The sequence below is a fragment of the Osmerus mordax genome, chromosome 19 (genome assembly GCF_038355195.1).
Source record: "Osmerus mordax isolate fOsmMor3 chromosome 19, fOsmMor3.pri, whole genome shotgun sequence".
NCBI classification, from domain to species: domain Eukaryota; kingdom Metazoa; phylum Chordata; class Actinopteri; order Osmeriformes; family Osmeridae; genus Osmerus; species Osmerus mordax.
This window is the reverse complement of record NC_090068.1, coordinates 12595037-12615417: the sequence shown is the minus strand read 5'-3', so window position 1 is coordinate 12615417 and position 20381 is coordinate 12595037. Positions and strand designations below refer to the sequence as shown.

Here is a 20381-nt window from a genome sequence, read left to right as displayed (position 1 = left end):
CTCTGCTTTCTCTCTCACTTCCTCCCATCTGTTTTTTCCTGGTCTTCCTCTCAGCCCCTGTAGTCTCTCCAGGGTCAGAGGTCATCGATAACAACATCAGTGTAAGATGACAGTCTAACGTGACATGGATGACCAGATGAACTACTGCAAAATGTCCTGCATGAAAGAAATCTGATTCCGTGTGCGTGTTTGTGTGTTTTCCCTCAACCAACGTGGTTCTGTCCGAACACACTGTGTGTCTGATCCCCAGATGGTGGGGATTAGGAGGGGTTGATGTGGAGGAGAGATGGTGGAACAGCTTGCCATGAGAACAGCTATCAGGTAGTCATTTTTGCATCTTGAAGAAACAGCAGAAAAGGCTTTTGGAGATACATGCACACAGATGCGTCTAACCAGGGGAGTCAGGTGGCTGAGCGGTTAGGGAATCGGGCTAGTAATCAGAAGGTTGCCGGTTCGATTCCTGGCTGTGAAATTACGTTGTGTCCTTGGGCAAGGCTCTTCACTTGCCTCGGAGGAATGTCCCTGTACTTACTGTAAGTCGCTCTGGATAAGAGTGTCTGCTAAATGACTAAATGTAAATCAAGCTAGCTCTGTTTCAGCGAGATCACTGCAGCAGGGGCCTGTTCTCATCACCCCGTTAAAACACAAGTACACAATGTGGACGCCGCCTGTTACACAATAGAATGGAGGATTTGTCAAAACACAAAAGTAACATAGGCCTATATCTGATTTAAAAAGGTATACTTCGTTAAACCTGAATTAAACAGTCTCGTAAGTTACAAGCAGCATTGCACGCTGCCGAAGTTATTGACTTCTCGTCAAGTCAAGCAGCCTAGCAAAACGCACTTACCCGGAGGAAAACTTATTCCGAGAAGAAACAGCGATGTACCCATAACGTTCCATAGCTTCATCGTGTAAACCGGAGACTTTCTTCCCTGAGAGATTACGGGAGTGTTTGCCGCATCAGGGGATGAAACGCGCCGCGCTGAGAGCTACGCATGCAGTGCTGCTGATGCGAGTCGGTCAATGGAGTGTAGAAACGGTAACGGTAGGGGTAAGCGCGTGTGGCGCCAAAGAGCAGGGCGCACAATGTGCCTAGTCGCGCACTCTCTACGAGTTCACGCACACTACGCATACCATATGAAGGCAAACTGTCAAAACCCGACACTCAAAATGCCATCCTGTTTTAACAGGAAGGAGTGTAGTTGTGATTGGCATGTTCTGTTATAGGGAGAGCGTAAACACCCGATTACAGGTGCGAATATAATCTTTTGCTTTTGGCAGGAACAAGGGATGAGTTACTGCGACACATCATTATGGCTACATAATTTAACTATGCATAGGTGAGGAAGGCCGGGAAAGCTAAATAATTGAACAGAACAGTGTTGCCTATCCGAAAACAATACCCCAACCAACAGTTTTCTCCGGTAGGTCGGTGCGGTAATTAAAAGAGAAACATGACATTGACAATGAACCGGCTTCAAACTTTATTATTAAAAACTGAATGATCATTATACTCATCACAAACATGCACTCTCCGGGAAAGGCACTGAGCGCGAGGGAAGCGTCAGTATCGCGCAAAGCACATACTGGATCAGCTGCACACAACTAAATCCCTTCCTCACACTGATGTTGAACAGAAATCGAGACTGTGTTGATGCGAGATGATTCACAGAAGCAGAATCCTTAAACAATAATATCATTGGGGTGTCTGGGAGAAAGAACAACCAGTGAAACATTTGCACTTAGGTACCAATAGAAATATTCAATATTTCTATCGAAATATAATCAAGTGTGTTCTCTTCCATCTCTCCAGAACTCTGCATGTTCACCTGATTTACAGACAGACTAAATAAAAAAAGAACTACAAAAATAGAGATATCCCTTCTCATTTTACATTTTATCTAGATCTCCTCTGGTATTCAAAATTGGGTCAAGCATTTGTACAAGATTAGAAGACTAAATGGCCTTTCCTCTGTTAGATCACGCCCCCCCCCCCCCCCACCAGTCCATGGAATGCCTTCTGCCTACTTTCAGACCCCTCCAGTCAGATTCAAACTTGAACAAAAAATGTCATACTTCTGTGATGGATGTAAGAGTGTGATGTTTCCACATGTCTCTTTAAAATGGTCAGATGGTCTTACCAAGCAAGTCAAGCAGGACAAACGTTAATATTTAGACTGAATCTCTCTCTCACACACACGCACACACACACGCGCACACACACACACCTTGTCAAAGTACAAAAAAGCTATACAAAACATAATGGTCAAACCAAACCCTCCTGAAGTAACACATTTCACAAACATACAGGAACTGAGGACTGTTTTATCTGGTGTCTTTTTCTTTTCTTCAAAGTTTCAAACGATGTGGGTGTGTACACCAGCAGCCAATCACCTGCCAGTCCTGCTAGACAGTCCCCAGCTCCGATTGGCTTCTTACAATCCTTTTTCGGTTGCCATAGGTACAGAGGTTTTGGGTGTGGCGGTTGCTAATAGGCTGACGATGATCTGCCTCAGGTATGATTGGGTGAGGCCCCGGAGTTCTTCCAGGGCGTAGTCCTCCGGCATGGGCAGGCGGTCTATGTGGGAGGCCAGGGGGAGGTGCCCAGGTTCAGATCCCCCCTCGGCCCCCGGGTGCAGACTGAGGACCACCCTCAGGATGTTGGCCACGCGCTTGGCCATCTCTGGAAGACCACAAGGACACAGCGGGTAAGGGCCTCTCCGACAAACACACACACACAGGAATCCTAGTTTGTAGCGTGTGGGTAAGTTAAGGGGCTTGTTTCCGTGGTGCAGCGGAGGACGAACCTGATTGGGCGAGGCGGTCTTTGGCGGTGCAGCAGGGGAGCAGCTCTATCCTGCTGCACAGTGACGTCACTTCTGTATGGAGCTGTTCCAGATCGTACCCTGCGCTGTCCATCTGGACGGACACACATTTACATTTAGCAGACGCTCTTATCCAGAGCCACTTACAGTAAGTACAGGGACATTCTCCCGAGGCAAGCAGGGTGAAGTGCCTTGCCCAAGGACACAACATCATTTTGCAGAGCCGGGGATCGAACCAGCAACCTTCTGATTACTAGCCCGCTTCCCTAACCGCTCAGCCACCTGACTCCCCTTACACACACACACAGAGAAGTGAGACAACGGTTGGTTATTCCATCTTTCAAACAAACTGAGCTGTTGTAATCAGTCAAGTCTATTTAGAGTGAAGTTTGGAGATATGTGGCAAGTCCACACACTGACGAGCATGTGCGCGCACACACACAGCTGACGAGCCAGGGCTCAAATCAGAGCCGTCCCATCAGCATAGCACTCAGGCACAGATTACCATGGGATTAGAGCTGCACTTTACATGACGACATCTAAACACCAGTCAGGAGCAGAGATCTGGGAGTTATTAACTGGGGATATTCCTAGAGAGGGTCGCGCTGTGTAGTTGACACTAAGACTCTCAGTGAGATTCATAGCTTCTCACACACACACACACACACACACACACACACACACACACACACACACACACACACACACACACACACACACACACACACACACACACACACACACACACCTCTCTCTCTCTCCCCTACCTGCTGGATGGTGTGCAGGGTGTTGATGACCTGGATGTACTGCAGGTACACCCTGCCGGCCGTGTCCCAGTCCTGGATGACAGCGCTGCGCTCGGGGACGGACAGCCCCTCCAGGAACTCCAGCAGGTAGTCATGGTTCTCGTTGATGATACAGTCTGACACACACACACAAAGTAATATGAGTATGTGCATACAAGTGTGTTTACATAAGGAGTCAGGTGGCTGAGCGGTGAGGGAATCGGGCTAGTAATCCGAAGGTTGCCAGTTCGATTCCCGGTCATGCCAACTGACGTTGTGTCCTTGGGCAAGGCACTTCACCCTACTTGCCTCGGGGGAATGTCCCTGTACTTACTGTAAGTCGCTCTGGATAAGAGCGTCTGCTAAATGACTAAATGTAAATGTAAATGTAATAAGTGTGTATGTACTAGTGTGTGTCCCCTACCTGAGGCCAAGTGCTGGATGACCAGCCTGTGACACTGGTTCCAGTGTCCGGCCCTGTATAGGTGCAGCGCCTCCCTGTGGTGGTCGGCGTGACTGCGGGCACGCGTGGCCTTGGCCTGGTGGAGCCACTGTTCCGGAACCATCAGCCGTTCCGTCAGGAAGCGCTCCTTCCGGCTCGACTCGTCAGTCTCCAGCAGGGGGCAGTGCAGCTGCAGCATCTCCCTCACAGCACGCTCACGCAGCCTGGACCACACACACACAGCCTCAGGACCGGAACATTCCTCACACAGCACCCCCACACCACCACACTCAGCGATCTCCTCTCTCTGGGCTGAAGACCCTCGTCTAATGTTTTTTGGAGGCTAAGAATATTGATGCTGTGTCGTGTAACTTCCCCCTCCCCCTCCCCCTCCTCCTCCTCCTCCCCCGAGCAGCACCAGACCCCCCCTCCCCTCCTCTCCCTCCTACCCCTCCCCAGACCCTCCCGCCCCAGACAGGAGGTGTGTGGTACGTACTCGTGCTGGGGGATGTGCAGCAGCACGAACACGGCCATGTCCCACATGCCTGCAGCCTCCAGCTGGGCAGCGTAGCTGGCGTGGAGCAGGCCCTGCGGCGCAGCGCCCAGGTGGCTGTAGCGCAGCGCCTGCAGGACGCCCCACAGGTGCCAGCTCAGGCGGTAGTCCAGACGACGCCAGCTCACCGTCAGAGGATCCAGCAGCTGCTGCAGGCTGTAGTGTCTGTCAGGGAGGGAGGGGGGTGCCATTACAGATGGGGTTTGGGGATTATAAAAAAAAAAAAGATCTTTGTTGGATATTATTATTATTTTTTGAGTGAAGTGTGACAGGAAACGGAGGGAGGGAGGGGCAATGCAGTAAAGGGCTCAGGCTGGATTCTAACCCAGGCCGCTGCTGTAAGGCCTCAGCCTACATGGTATTCTCACATGGTTGGTTCACATCCCTGTAAGGTTTATTTAAAACAAACCTTTCAAAATAAAAGTCCCGTGTACAGTGTAGACGGAGGTACCTGTCGCTGTAGAGCTTCAGCAGGTGGAAGCAGATGTCGTACAGTGGCCTCTTAGCCCCTCCCTCCTCCTCCTCTTCCTCTTCCATGTCCGGCTGTTCTGATTGGTCGATGTAGGGGGGCAGGGGTGCGCAGGCATACCTGGGACCTGCGTCAGAGCCCTGAGGAGGAGACGGGGTCAGAGGTCAGACAGGGGTCAGGTGCGTGTGGTGGGGGGGTCCTGGAGGAGCGCTGGCGAGCAGGAAGAGCTCACCTGGAAGGCGTCCTGGTACTTGGCGAGGGCGTCGGCGATGGAGGCGCTGGGCGGCAGCATGTACCACAGATGCACCGCTAGGCAGCGTCTCCAGTCCAGCTCTGAACACACGTTCACCACGCAGTCTGTCGACTCCCACACCTGCACGCACACACACACAGTGAGTGAGGCCTCAAGCTTGCTAAACCCCTGACTGTTGACACACACACACACACACACACAGACACAGACAGGAGTGCGTACAGGTTTGCCTGCCAGCAGGGTGAAGATGCGCAGCCTGTCCTCCTGCAGGAAGGAGTCCGTCTGCATCCTGTTCCAGTCAGTCAGCTGCAGAGCCAGCAGCTCCCGGCAGCCCTGAGAGCCCACAGCCTGGGACAGCAACAGGGCCAGGCGGTGGTCCCCTGCTCACACACACACACGTTAACATATAGTCCACATTCTCCTTTCAATTCTTGTTGTCTTCATCCTGACCCAGCCCTCCCCCCCTGCACCCTCTCCTGGCCCTCGTCCCTCACCGCTCTCCTGGGCCAGCCTGCAGGCCTCGCTGACTCTCTTCCCCGTCAGGTAGCTGAAGATGGCTTCCACATGGCCGCCCTTCTGACTCCGCCCCACTTCCTGTTCAATGGCGGGGGCGGCGCTGCGAGACAGCCAGGCTGAGAAGCCCCGCCTCCTCTCCAGCTGCTGCTCGTACTGGGACCCGCCCCCGGCCTCAGCCTCAGCCTCGGCCTCGGTGTCTGGGGAGGCCAGCCGGCCCCACAGAGCCTCACACAGGGTCCACACCTGCTCCCAGTGGTCCAGCACAGCTACAGGGAGACAGCAGGTACAATCTTAGTCCACTCTGACAGGCAGGGGGAGGGAGGGAGTTTGTGCAAATATGAGTGGGGGTGTGGGTGGTGCATGTGTATGCCTGCATGTGTATGTACGTCTGTGTACACATGTGCGAGTGTTTCCTACCGTCGCTGCCCTCCTCCCCCAGCTGCAGCTCGGTGATCCAGGCGGCGTACTCGTGCAGGGCCGCCACCCCTGCCTGCGGCTGGATCAAGGGGCAGGGCCCGTCTGTGGAGATGCTGCAGTGCTTCAGGCAGATCTCCAGGGGGCGCTGGTACACCTGCTGGCTCTCACCCGCCCCCGGCTCCACGGCAACAACCTGCTCAAGCACCACCTTGAACGGGCTGTCTGACAACCTGGGAGGAAACACACACCAGACAGGAGATGGAGAGAGGGGAAGGGAGGAGGGGAGGAGAGAGGGAGGAGGGGAGGAGAGAGAGGGAGGAGGGGAGGAGAGAGGGAGGAGGGGAGGAGAGAGAGAGGGAGGAGGGGAGGAGAGAGAGGGAGGAGGGGAGGAGAGAGAGAGGGAGGAGGGGAGGAGAGAGAGGGAGGAGGGGAGGAGAGAGGGAGGAGGGGAGGAGAGAGAGAGGGAGGAGGGGAGGAGAGAGGGAGGAGGGGAGGAGAGAGACAGGGAGGAGGGGAGGAGAGAGAGAGGGAGGAGGGGAGGAGAGAGAGAGGGAGGAGGGGAGGAGAGAGAGCGAGAGGGGGGAGGGGAGAGCAGGGAAAAAAGTTAAAGAATATCAATTCAGAGCAATTAAGCACTCAGCACCTCAGGCCTTTGAGTGTGTGTGTGTATATGTATATATATGTGTGTGTGTCTCCAGCCTCCGAGTGTGTGCATACTTCTTGCTCCTGGCAGGTTTGGGCAGGAACCCAAACCCTCCAGCCCCCTCCCCCGGGGGAGCCAGGTCGCCCCCCCCGCCCAGCCGGTCTCCACAGTGGGCCAGAGTCCAGCCCGGGCCCCAGCCCACGCGGAACGAGCGGCCGGCAAACAGCGCCGCATCCATCAGCAGGCGACCCTGGGGAAAGGAACACAGCTTCACTGATCCTGAACACAGCTTCCCTGATCCTGAACACAGCTTCCCTGATCCTGAACACAGCTTCACTGATCCTGAACACAGCTTCACTGATCCTGAACACAGCTTCACTGATCCTGAACACAGCTTCCCTGATCCTGAACACAGCTTCACTGATCCTGAACACAGCTTCACTGATCCTGAACACAGCTTCCCTGATCCTGAACACAGCTTCCCTGATCCTGAACACAGCTTCACTGATCCTGAACACAGCTTCCCTGATCCTGAACATATCTTCCCTGATCCTGAACACAAAAGGGGCTGTCCTGTCCTAGCTCATGAAAAACGTGATGTATAGGACGATGTGAGGAAGTGGAGGGCTAAACCATCTCTGATATCCCCGTCTCCTCTCATATTACTGAGATGTACTGTGTGTAGTGAGGAGTTTCTCCAGGTGACAACAGGACTGACCTTGCCCAGAGTGACAGAGTTCTCAGAGGCCACAGGCCCTCCCAGCCTCCGGGCCCCCACGGTCCTGACGGGGGTCTCGGGGGCGGGGGAGGGCAGCAGGAAGGAGGGCCCCAGGGGGGGCCAGGGGGCCAGGCGGGAGGCCTCGGGGCCGCCCCGGGACACCCTCTGAGGGAGCCCCCCTCCAGGGGCCAGGTCGGGCAGCTGGGAGAACAGAGAGGTGCTGAAGCGAGTCTGGAGAAGACCTCCAACTGTAGGGGAGAGAGACCCACACTGCTGACCACAGGAATACACATCAATACGTATGTATTTATACATACAGTACTGTGTCTATAGATGCATACATACAGAACTGTGCAACAGTCCAAGCTAGGCAGACATTCAAAAAAATGTCAGCAAAACAAAAATACTTTAAGAAATAATGAAATCTTAAGACTAAAATAAAGTCATTGCACTTTTATTCTGCTGCAAATACCGAAGATAAAAGAAATATTACTACGAAAGTATTCATCTAAAAAATATTGGGTGCCCACGACTGTTGCACTGTACTGTACATGGGCAGGGAGGGAGGCATCAGTGTTTATGTACAAGTTCAATCCGAGAAAAGAAAAATCCAAGCCCTCTCGGGTCACGTACTAGAGGGTCTGCCCTGGGCGCCAGGCAACAGGATACGAGGGGACTCCACTGCGCTCTTCCTCCCTGCCTGCTCATGGAACAGGTCACCATCATCATCCTCAGCAAACAGAGAAGCCTTCATGATCTGGGAAGAAACACACACCAACAACACTGCCGTCAAGTACTACACAGTATCTGTGTGTGTTACCTGCAGGGTGTGTGTGTGTTACCTGCAGTGTGTGTGTTTCCCTGCAGGGTGTGTGTGTGTATGTTTCCCTGCAGGGTGTGTGTGTATGTTCTACCTGTAGGGTGTGTGTGTGTGTTCTACCTGTAGGGTGTGTGTGTGTGTGTTCTACCTGTAGGGTGTGTGTGTTACCTGCAGGGTGTGTGTGTGTGTGTTACCTGCAGGGTGTGTGTGCTAGTGTGTGTGTGTGTATTCTACCTGTAGGGTGTGAGGGTTGATCCCCAGAGAGGAGGCGATCTGACTGGATGCTGACAGGTGTTCCTGCTCTGCGGGGGTCCACATGCCCAGTCGACCCCTGACCTCCTCCCCCTGAACACCCCCCTCCTCCTCCTCCAGCGCGCTCTCTCCAGGGGCATCCTGGGTAATGTCCGCCATGTCGCTGTCCACCTCCGACACACGGCTCATTAGCTCCAGCACTGCAGCGGTCTGATCTCCCACACACACCAGCATAGAAACACAGTTGTGGGTCAGTGATCCATGCGTGTCTGAGGTGAACAGGTATGCATGTGTGTATAAACCACAGAAGGTGGAGATCACACTGAATAAGCCCTATATGAGCGCTGCTCCAGTTGTCCAGAGTTGACAGACCAGCCTGGGGGTCATCTCACATCCGTTTATTTCTCACCACGATCACATCAGATACAAGGTATTGCACACAAAGCCTCCTCATTGTAAGTAGGTTATACATGGAAGTTATAAAAGATATTTCTTAAAAATGATGTGAAATGCTCAGAGTATACTCTTAATATAACTTAATAAACAGAGACGTCTGATCTTCAGATCAGGAAAAGGTGCATCACCTTTGGCTCACAATATAATAACCCTAATCCAGACAATGTAGGAAAGGTTTGCAAAAGAAAAGAAAATCCTATGCCTGGAGAACAACAGGTACATGACATGGCAGACAGAAGTACATGCAGGTCTACCATAAATACAGTGAGCAATTCATATGTCTAATAAACATTTTATTTTATCCAACTTATTTAAGCTAGTTAATCAGTTATCCACCTCAATTACCACACTTGACAACATATTTAAAATGTACATATGTAAATATTACATTCAAAAATATAATTTCTGCTGTTGATTTGGTTGCGGTGTCAGACGTGTGTGTGTTCAGGACAGACACAGAACACACACCATGACTCTACAGTCAGACACCCGCAGCAACCTTCAATGCAATTACAAAAATAAAGAATAGAAATTCAAATTTTCTTCTACGTAATAAAAAGGACAAAAAGATTATCCGCTGTTCTGCTCCGTGTGTGTGTGTGTGTGAGTGTGAGAGAGAGAGGAGCCCAGCACACACACACACACACACACACGCTGGTTCACAACCAGTGAGGTTGTGTCTACTCTGCTGTTACAGCTTCCTCTGTGCAGGTCAGTGTGGTTGGGCGTCTCCGTCTACCTGAGCCTGTGGCGCCACCTGCTGCTGGGAGGGAGGAAGCTGCTGCAGGCCGGCAGGAAGTGAGGTCGCCGTCTTCAGCTTCTTGGGGTCCACTTTGACAGGAAGCTCGTCCTCCTCATCAGAGTCCTGGAGGCCGTACTTGGAGAAGTGTGCCACCTGTGGAGAGAGAAGGAATTGTCAAATAAAATAATAAGTTTTAATATTATGGATATTACTATTGAATATATTCTATAATCAATGTTAGCAAATATATAATATTATATAATAAATTCAATCATTACAATATAAGACAAATGAAAGAATACTTGATTCATACATCCTACATCCTCTAGACTAGAATTAGAAAAGAGCTGTGTGTGTGTGTGTGTGTGTGCGCGTGTGTGTGCGTGGCACCTCAAACACCCAGGAGCCGGTCTCTGGACGGTACTCCAGGAAGCGAGCTCCCTGCCTGCGCGACGCGTTCTCCAGCCGGCCCTCGTAGTTCATCCCTGCCAGCCTATCAGGGCTTTTGATCTGGGTGCAGCTCGTCTTGTCGTTGGGCCACACCCCATCCAGGGTCACCTCTGCACGCCTGGGAGGGAGAGAAGAAGGCAGGAGGAGGGATGCTGTGAGGAAGCTGTGGGTCCGTGGGTCCCTCCTGCGTCATGGAGGATAGACTTAGTGGTGGATTGGAGCCTACGCATGTCACTCACCTGTTAAGCCCCTCCCCCTCCGGAGGCTTGTTTTTGTCGTCTGGGTAGATGATGACCTCCTTGCGTCTGAAGTGGACGATCTCGTCCAGGTTGAGCCCAGTCATGTTCACCACCCCGGGGAAGAACACCGACCCGTAGCCTGCAGACCAGAGAAACAGGGACGAGGTGAGAGTCTTTCAGAAGATCCGGAAGGTTCTCTCTGGACATCAGGAGAACAGCATGAGACGAGAGGGGTCTGTACCTTTCCTGCCCACAGTGAAGTTCTCCACGACACACTCTCCGTTCTCATCCAGCATCTTGGCCAGCTCGTCCATGGAGGGGATGGTGTAGTATCCCACCTTCCCCAGCACGATCCCTGAGAGACACACACCAGAAGGGTCACGCGTGTTAAACAATGACTTCACAGTACACGCGTTTAGGTTTAAACTGTGTTTAAGCAGTCACAAGGAGGTCAGAGGAGGTGTGGCGGGGGCGGGGCCTGACCTGCAGGGTGGGCGGGCTGCTGGGAGTCTGACTCCTCCTCTCCTTCCTCCTGGAGGGAGTCGTCTCCCAGGGAGATGTCCTCGCTGCTCACCTGGAGGGACAGGGACCAATCAGGGAGCTGAATCTGTACGACTACACCTCCAGATCTCCTGGACTACTCCAGGTGCATTCTCTGTTGTCTCCAAGGAGACTTCCTGTCCATTTCCTGTCACCGTGGAAACTCACCTCCAGGCCGTTCCTCCCCACGGCCCCTGGCCTATGGGCATTGAGCTCTGAGATGGTGTCCTGCAGGGAGGGGATGGGCTTGGCGATGGGATTGGTGTAGAACTTGGTGACCTCGGGGTCGTCGGCTCTTTCAGGCTCCACCTCTCTCACGTCATCATCATCCTCCAGGCTGGCAGGAGCAGGACACAGTCAGCCCACTGAGCTGCCAGAGAAGCACCTCAGTGTGTGTGTGTGTATCTCTGTGTGTGTGTGTGTGTGTGTATCTCTCTGTGTGTGTGTGTGTGTGTGACCTGAGTCCGTTGTGAGGGTACTCGGAGGGGGAGGCCAGGTCTTCCTCTCTGCTGACGGGGCTGCTGTACAGGCTGCTGCCGTTCAAGTTCTTCAGAACCAGCTTCTTGATGCTCTTCCTGGCTCGCACACACACACACACACACACACCCCATCAGCCAACACACACACACAGCCACAGCCTGCCTCCCTGCTCAACCTCTGCAGGAGCAGAGCAGGTGTGACGTCCTGAACGTACCTGGGCATGAAGGCTCCGTTGGTGAGCGAGGGCTCGTCGTCGTCTAGCCCGTCAAACAGCTGGTTCTTGGAGGAGCCAGATGATGTCAGCGCTTTGGGGCGCACGCGCGTGGCGGGCCGGGGGGTCAGCTTGTAGTGAGTGGGCGTGGTCAGAGCCTTCTGGGCTGCCGGATTGGTCGGTTTCAGACGCTGTCATGGACAAGGCAGGAAAAGAAAAAGGCTGTGTTGTGAAATCCTCCATCAAGTATATCTGAAATGGACTTTCACTGCAGGCTGCCACTGCCTGTTACCCCTGCCTACTTGCCCCACCCATGCCTACTGGCCCAGCCCACCTCCTCCTTCTTCTTGGGGTCGGAGAGCGGGTTCCTGAAGAGGGGCGAGTCTCCAAAGGGGGAGTAGGTGAGAGCGTTGATCTGCTGCTGCAGGACGGCTTGCTGGGCCGCCGCCGCGTTGGGGTCCGTCAGTGCTGGGGACAAAACACACCCCGTTACTGTGGACACAACACCCCCCCGTTCCTATGGACACAACACCCCCCCGTTCCTATGGACACAACACCCCCCCGTTCCTATGGACACAACACCCCCCGTTACTATGGACACAACACCCCCCTTACTATAGACACAACACCCCCCCGTTACTATGGACACAACACCCCCCCGTTACTATGGACACAACACCCCCCGTTAATACGGACACAACACACAGGCAGACTCGGGGTTCTTACCGACAGGCTGCTGTGGAGCTCCGAAGCCCAGTGTGCTGGCACCCGTGCTGAACCCAGGGGCCCCGAACCCCCCCACCGTGCCCAGCGTGGCCCCCAGCTTGTTCTGGGTGTTCCCGAACAGTGAGGTCTGGCCCGCGCCCACAGCTAGCGACAACGAGCACCAGCGTTAGCATCGTCGCCACACTCCCAGGCTACAGGCTAGTCATCTCCACTGAGTCTGCTCTCTGAGCCGTACTTACCGGTTCCAAAGGCCGTGCCCAGCCCCGCGCCCAGGCCGGCTGGGGCAGCCTTGTTCCCAAACAGGCCTCCTGTCGCAGGGTTGGCTCCGAAACCTTCAACACATGGAGGAAAAACTAAATGATGATGTTAAATATGCATCAGATTCATCTGTGTGTGTTTGTGTGTGTGTGTGTGTGTGTGTGGGGCGGGGGAGTTCACAGCAAAATTACAGTTTCACATGACTTCAGGGTGTAAATCAGTTATCAGGCTGTTGTTGCCATCAATCAGAAAACTTAACACTTAAACCAGGAAACATCCAGACTGCCCTCTGGTGGGCAACAGGCGTCCCGTCGTCACATCGCTTTCAGGACGTGCCCAAACCAGTCCTCTGGTGAGCAAAACAAGAGGGGCTTTTGACACATCCAAGGGGGGCAAGAGAGTAGGACACTCACCGAAGGTGGACGTGTTTGTCCCTGTTCCCAGAGTGAGGGCGGGCTTGTTTCCGAACAGACCAGTGCCTGTCCCGAAGGAAGAGGCGCTGGTCGTGGTGGTGCCAAAACCAGCCGTCTTATTGCCAAACAGGTTCTGAAAAGACAAGCGAACACATGTTAGTTTGCTTGACTACTAACAACACAGGAGACAGCTAGTCCATTTCCTGACACGGTATATTTTCCAGCCATGAGGACAACGGGTTACCTGTGCGCCGGTGTTGCCGAAGCCGGTGTTGGGTTGACCGAAGAGTCCGGTGGCAGCCCCAAAGCCGGTGGCCGTGCTGGTCTGAGCCGTGTTACCAAACAGCCCCCCCGCCTGGGATGCCGCAGTGTTCCCAAACAGCCCCTGGAGGAGAAGGCAACCTCATCACATACTGACACACACCACAACCTCATCACATACTGACACACCACAACCTCATCACATACTGACACACACCACAACCTCATCACATACTGACACACACCACAACCTCATCACATACCAACACACCACAACCTCATCACATACCGACACACACCACAACCTCATCACATACCAACACACACCACAACCTCATCACATACCAAGACACACCACAACCTCATCACATACCAACACACACCACAACCTCATCACATACTGACACACCACAACCTCATCACATACTGACACACCACAACCTCATCACATACTGACACACACCACAACCTCATCACATACTGACACACCACAACCTCATCACATACTGACACACACCACAACCTCATCACATACTGACACACACCACAACCTCATCACATACTGACACACCACAACCTCATCACATACTGACACACCACAACCTCATCACATACTGACACACACCACAACCTCATCACATACTGACACACCACAACCTCATCACATACTGACACACCACAACCTCATCACATACCGACACACACCACAACCTCATCACATACCGACACACACCACAACCTCATCACATACCGACACACACCACAACCTCATCACATACCGACACACACCACAACCTCATCACATACTGACACACACCACAACCTCATCACATACTGACACACACCACAACCTCATCACATACTGACACACCACAACCTCATCACATACTGACACACACCACAACCTCATCACATACTGACACACCACAACCTCATCACATACTGACACACCACAACCTCATCACATACTGACACACACCACAACCTCATCACATACTGACACACACCACAACCTCATCACATACTGACACACCACAACCTCATCACATACTGACACACCACAACCTCATCACATACCGACACACACCACAACCTCATCACATACCGACACACACCACAACCTCATCACATACCGACACACACCACAACCTCATCACATACCGACACACACCACAACCTCATCACATACCGACACACACCACAACCTCATCACATACTGACACACACCACAACCTCATCACATACTGACACACCACAACCTCATCACATACTGACACACACCACAACCTCATCACATACTGACACACCACAACCTCATCACATACTGACACACCACAAACTCATCACATACCAACACACCACAACCTCATCACATACCAACACACCACAACCTCATCACATACCAACACACCACAACCTCATCACATACCAACACACCACAACCTCATCACATACCAACACACCACAACCTCATCACATACCAACACACCACAACCTCATCACATACCGACACACCACAACCTCATCACATACCGACACACCACAACCTCATCACATACTGACACACACCACAACCTCATCACATACTGACACACACCACAACCTCATCACATACCGACACACACCACAACCTCATCACATACTGACACACACCACAACCTCATCACATACCGACACACCACAACCTCATCACATACCGACACACACCACAACCTCATCACATACCGACACACCACAACCTCATCACATACTGACACACCACAACCTCATCACATACTGACACACACCACAACCTCATCACATACCAACACACCACAACCTCATCACATACCAACACACCACAACCTCATCACATACCAACACACCACAACCTCATCACATACCGACACACCACAACCTCATCACATACTGACACACACCACAACCTCATCACATACTGACACACACCACAACCTCATCACATACCGACACACACCACAACCTCATCACATACTGACACACACCACAACCTCATCACATACCGACACACCACAACCTCATCACATACCGACACACACCACAACCTCATCACATACCGACACACCACAACCTCATCACATACCGACACACACCACAACCTCATCACATACCGACACACACCACAACCTCATCACATACCGACACACACCACAACCTCATCACATACCGACACACCACAACCTCATCACATACCGACACACACCACAACCTCATCACATACCGACACACACCACAACCTCATCACATACCGACACACACCACAACCTCATCACATACCGACACACACCACAACCTCATCACATACCGACACATCAGACATTTTTGGTTGTTCCAAATAAACAAAATGTTAACTTTGCTGTTGTAACTTCTTGTGTCACCCCTCACGTTACATGACAGTGTACTGATAGAGTTGTGTGTAGCTGATAGCTCACCATGCTGCTAGTGTTAGGCTGGCCCATGGTGCTGGTGTTACCGAAGGAGAAGCCAGTGTTGGGGGTGGCGGTGGGCTGGCCGAAGGGCTTGAACAGGCTGGCTGCCTGCTGAGGCTGCTGCTGGGGCTGCTGCGTCTGGCCAAACAGACTTGTGGCTGCGAACCCTCCCGTACCTGAAGACAAGACACCGTTAACCACATGGGTGTACCGGCACAAAGGCATTCATCTGGACTGGCTGGGTGTGTGGGACTCACTGGGTCCGAAGGTGGAGGTCTTGGCCTGGCCGAAGGAGAAGCCTGTGTTGGTGGCTGTGGAGCCGAACAAGCCAGCAGCCGTGCTGGGAGGGGCCGCTGCGGCCGCCCCGAACAGCCCCCCTGCCCCGCCTGCCATCGGGGTGGTGGGACCCTTCCTTCCTGCCTGGTAGTCCTCCAGCCTCAGCTCCTACACACACACACACACACACACACACACACAGAGGCATTAAGAAGATGTTCTGGCACATTTCGCAAACTGTCAACATCAAAAGATACCAGCCACTTGCCATCAAAAGGTGTGCAGATAGGATTCTGATACTTTCCTTCAAAACACAGATTCGACTTGATGTGAAGTGAGACTTTTGGGATAACCCTAACCCTAACTCTGCCACCAGGCCGTACCTCTAGAGACTTGTTCTCGTATTCCTTCATGGCCGTGATACACTGGTGCTTGGTGTTGATACTGGTGGTCACCCCCCCTTTGACCATGGTGTCACTTCCTGTTGGAGGCTGGGGAGGACAGGATGAAGGGGATTTGTTGAGACCCATCCGTACAGAAATATGAATTCACAGTTAGCAAAAATATAATGTGAACACTGGGTACTTTTTTGAAGGACTCTGAATACGGTCAAACTTACATTGAACTTGACAGTAGTGCCTGGTTGGGTGGCAGCAAAGCCGGTGTTACCAAACAAGGAGCTTGTTGCTGCTCCAAAGGGGTTGGAGTTGGTGTTGGTGGTGCCGAACAAGCCACCACTGGCGGTGCTGGTGCCAAATGCTAGGAAACAGGTCATATTTACAATGTCACTTTCAAAACTAAACGTTACTAAATATGTACAGCATACTGTGTACCTACTGTAGTTCATTGTGCTTCTATATTAGACTGGTCAAATGGATTTTTAACAATAGATCCATGACCCTCTATTTAACAAACTGTTTCAAGCAGATGGCTCTGCAGAGGCATTTTAGGCAACAACAAACTACAATTCAACAAAAGAATACCAGCATTATTACATCTCAGAATTCTAAGGCAGGAAAAGAATCCTAAAGGACAACGTTCCAAAACTAAACAGGAAACCAAGTTAGTCAAATAAGATGATGTCACTGACTGCCAAAGGAGGCTGGTTTGGCGGCACCGAAGGCATTGCTCGTCTGAGAGAACAGTCCACCTCCTCCGCCCGTGTTGGCGCTGCCAAACAAGCTGGACGTGGCCCCGCCGGCAGCTCCGAAGCCAAACCCGCTACTGGTCGAGGATGTCACGGGCTGACTGAACGTGCTAGAGCCGAAAAGACCACCTGGGGGAGGCACACCGGCGTCAGAAAAATCAGCTCACAAAAACATCAATCCCTACAGCTAACTGCACGCTCACTTCCCCTCGTCTTTCTGACAACCTCAAAAGCCCCAAATCCCAGGACTCTGTAAGACGCTGTTGAGTACTAACCCCAGAGAAAACCTGCCTCTACAAGGCAATGCACGTCTGGATTTCTATCCTTCTCTCTGCGCTCTTCTCTCTCTCAGAGGGCCGTAACAGTGTCCTCAATCTACATGATCACACTCCCATTAAGAGCACAGTGCAGGTGGCGGCCATGTTGGAATAAGGCTTCACTCAGCAAACCTTACTGTGAAACCCTTCTGCACTTCTTTCCATAGCAACACAGGAACTGTATAAGCACAGGCGGCCACCTGTGACAGTCGCTCAGCTCTGTGTGTGTTCCGCAGGCCATGCTTACCTCCTCTACCTGCACCAGTGTGGATTTGTTGTGGATTGGCTGTCATCACTTTTGAGAGAGTAAAGCATTACAGGGTGGAGTTAGACACACATATTCAACCACCACAGATCACCATGACGATGAGCACAGCAGAACTCACCCTCAGGGTCTACAGTTAGTGGCAGTGTGATCATGCAGGTTCAGGCAGTGCAAACGTGATGATTGGCAGGCCTATTTAGTCATTTCATGGTATATGACACAAAGCCTGATAATCATCATGTGACAAAGATCGAGGCCCAAGTCATTGGCTTCTTCCGGTCAGGCAAACATTACACCAATGAAGGTTTACATTTAAGTCACTTTGTGGTTATTCAAAGTAAGACATTAAATCCACTTTTACTGACCCACTGCTTCTTCTGCTTGCTAATTGGCCAGGGTACTAGAGCAGTGGCTCATCAGTCATAATATGTGATAAAAACAAAATATGTAAATGTGTATGTAACATCACAACTAAGGGGCTTCTAGTCATGATGAAAGACCTGTCAGTAACACCCCTACAGTAGTTAACATTAACCACAAAATTACAGCTGATCAGATCTTTGGTGGAAATGAGAGGATGTCATACATATCTGGGATGGGAGCAAACCTGGTTTATTCTGTGTTGCTCCAAAGAGTCCTCCTGTGTTGTTCGTTGCTCCAAAAGCTGAGGCACCAAAGCCACCAGCCGCCCCAAAACCAGCATCTGCAACAAAAGAAACAGGATGTCAAAATCCCCTCGAGAGCCCCCTTTCAAGGCGAATTATATGAGAAGGAACAAAAGCTAATATTTAGCTAAATGTAGGCTTTCAAATAGAGGTGGGAACCTTGTTGAAACTTACTTTGCTGCCCAAAGGTAGACGAAGTCCCAAATCCACCGGTACCTCCCCCGAAGGGAGCACCAAACGACTTGTTGAACATCTTCTATAACTAGTTGGACTGCATATGTCTGCTTGGGGAACATGGAGAAAAGAACAAAAGTAGCATAGCTTCACTTAAATCCAATCATGAAATAGTTCTTAGAAATAATTTTTTTAAATGAGAGCCCTAGCAGCAAACTAACTCAACAAAGCTAGTTTACCAAACACTTTATTCGTTAACATAGCTAGTCTAGCTCAGCGACATCAAAACGTTTAAACAATATCAATGAGTAATTCAGTAATTAAGTAGATTAACCCACAACGTAATAATCGAAACTCGGGTAACTGACTAAAGCTTTTATTAACAGGGCGCAAGTGTATCTCGTATGACTAAAATCCCTATGATAGCTAGCTACCCTACTGTAACGTTCAAGTAGCTAAACCCTAGCGAGATTGAGCCAGATTAGACCGGTTAAGATAGTGCTACAGCTACCTTATTTGACCTAAATCTAAGTGGGAGATAACTTCGCATGTGAAAGACCATTTACCTTAATAGTTAGCTAGCTAACCAACCTTATTCCAACCATGTGTAGCTAGCTAGCCAACAAGCACGCAATTTCTCGGACAGTTCATAACCATCTTGCATAGGCGAGTCTATTTGTCTATCTGGTCAGTCTGGCTAAATTGACATCGTTGTCATATTACGAATAAACGTCAACAATATGAAGTGAACGGAACAAAAACCCAATGGATAACTTTGATTGGCGAGCTATCTCGACTGCAGCTATGCGTTACGAACTATGTGATGTGTTCTTACTTGTTCATGTTCTTACCATAGTGCTACCTCTAGCTAGACTAGTAGATAGCCTAGCTACCTAGCAAGTACTGTAAAAGGCTAGCTGGTAGTAGTAGACTGTCGTCATGTTATACTTACAACTGGGCTACCATGAAAGCAGTTTGATCCAAGTTAACATGTTACCTAGCTTGATAGATAGATACACGAAATTATTTTGCATAAATATGACTCACCACAGCTGGCTAACGTTAACTTAATTAGAGGAATCCAGTAAATGAGTATTTCATCTGTCGCCGGGCCTACCTAGCTCTACTAGCATTCTGACGCAAGTTAGCTAGTGCTATCCAACTTACGCTAGGACAACTATCTTGTTTACTTACTAGCTACCAAAGTAACACTCACCGTAAGTGTTTTGCCGTAGTATTACTCGACTTGTGATTCACTCAAAATACAGCCGAAATAAGGTCGTGATATTGTCCAGTTACCCACAGGTGTGCGATCGGGTTGGGAGATTTGTATACCTAGCAAGCTAATTGTTGCTAATGCGAAGCACAACGCGGAGGGAAACTGTGGCGGTAAGAGATGATAAGACCATGAACGTCATCACGTCGTAGACTGTTTTGAGTTACTTCACTCGTTCCAATGATCCCGGACCTGATACAACAGACATGACATGAATAACTACAGTATGAATCCACCGATTTATTCAAAGAAAATCGAGGAGTAACGCACTTGCTGTCCTACTAGTTGGTCAGACGGTTGGAATGATCCGTTGTTATTATTACAATAACGTGTATCCCAAAA

General features: G+C 51.1%; 1 protein-coding gene across 3 annotated transcripts; it reads right to left on the bottom strand.

The window, feature by feature from the left end:
- Window positions 1-1463: 1463 nt before the first annotated feature.
- On the bottom strand, window positions 1464-20105 carry nup98 (nucleoporin 98 and 96 precursor). 3 transcript variants are annotated; one of them, XM_067256930.1, is made up of 36 exons: window positions 19980-20105; window positions 18764-18873; window positions 18532-18627; window positions 17907-17954; window positions 17286-17471; window positions 16815-16954; window positions 16579-16686; window positions 16177-16363; window positions 15923-16095; window positions 13456-13596; window positions 13212-13344; window positions 12780-12872; window positions 12541-12684; window positions 12149-12282; window positions 11818-12005; window positions 11582-11698; window positions 11292-11460; window positions 11067-11157; window positions 10825-10938; window positions 10584-10722; window positions 10285-10462; window positions 9892-10047; window positions 8679-8906; window positions 8258-8381; window positions 7625-7872; window positions 6981-7156; window positions 6264-6493; window positions 5825-6112; window positions 5553-5710; window positions 5310-5450; window positions 5060-5217; window positions 4552-4773; window positions 4038-4279; window positions 3596-3750; window positions 2811-2922; window positions 1464-2686 (listed from the first exon to the last, which is right to left on the bottom strand). In XM_067256930.1, exons 2-36 carry the CDS (start codon window positions 18840-18842, stop codon window positions 2439-2441), a joined length of 5544 nt encoding a protein of 1847 aa, XP_067113031.1. In that variant the 5' UTR covers window positions 18843-18873; window positions 19980-20105; the 3' UTR covers window positions 1464-2438. The 3 variants fall into 3 exon arrangements, with proteins under 3 accessions (XP_067113031.1, XP_067113030.1, XP_067113032.1); XM_067256929.1 differs by having other exon boundaries at window positions 18764-18870; XM_067256931.1 differs by lacking the exon at window positions 17907-17954 and having other exon boundaries at window positions 18764-18870.
- Window positions 20106-20381: the final 276 nt, after the last annotated feature.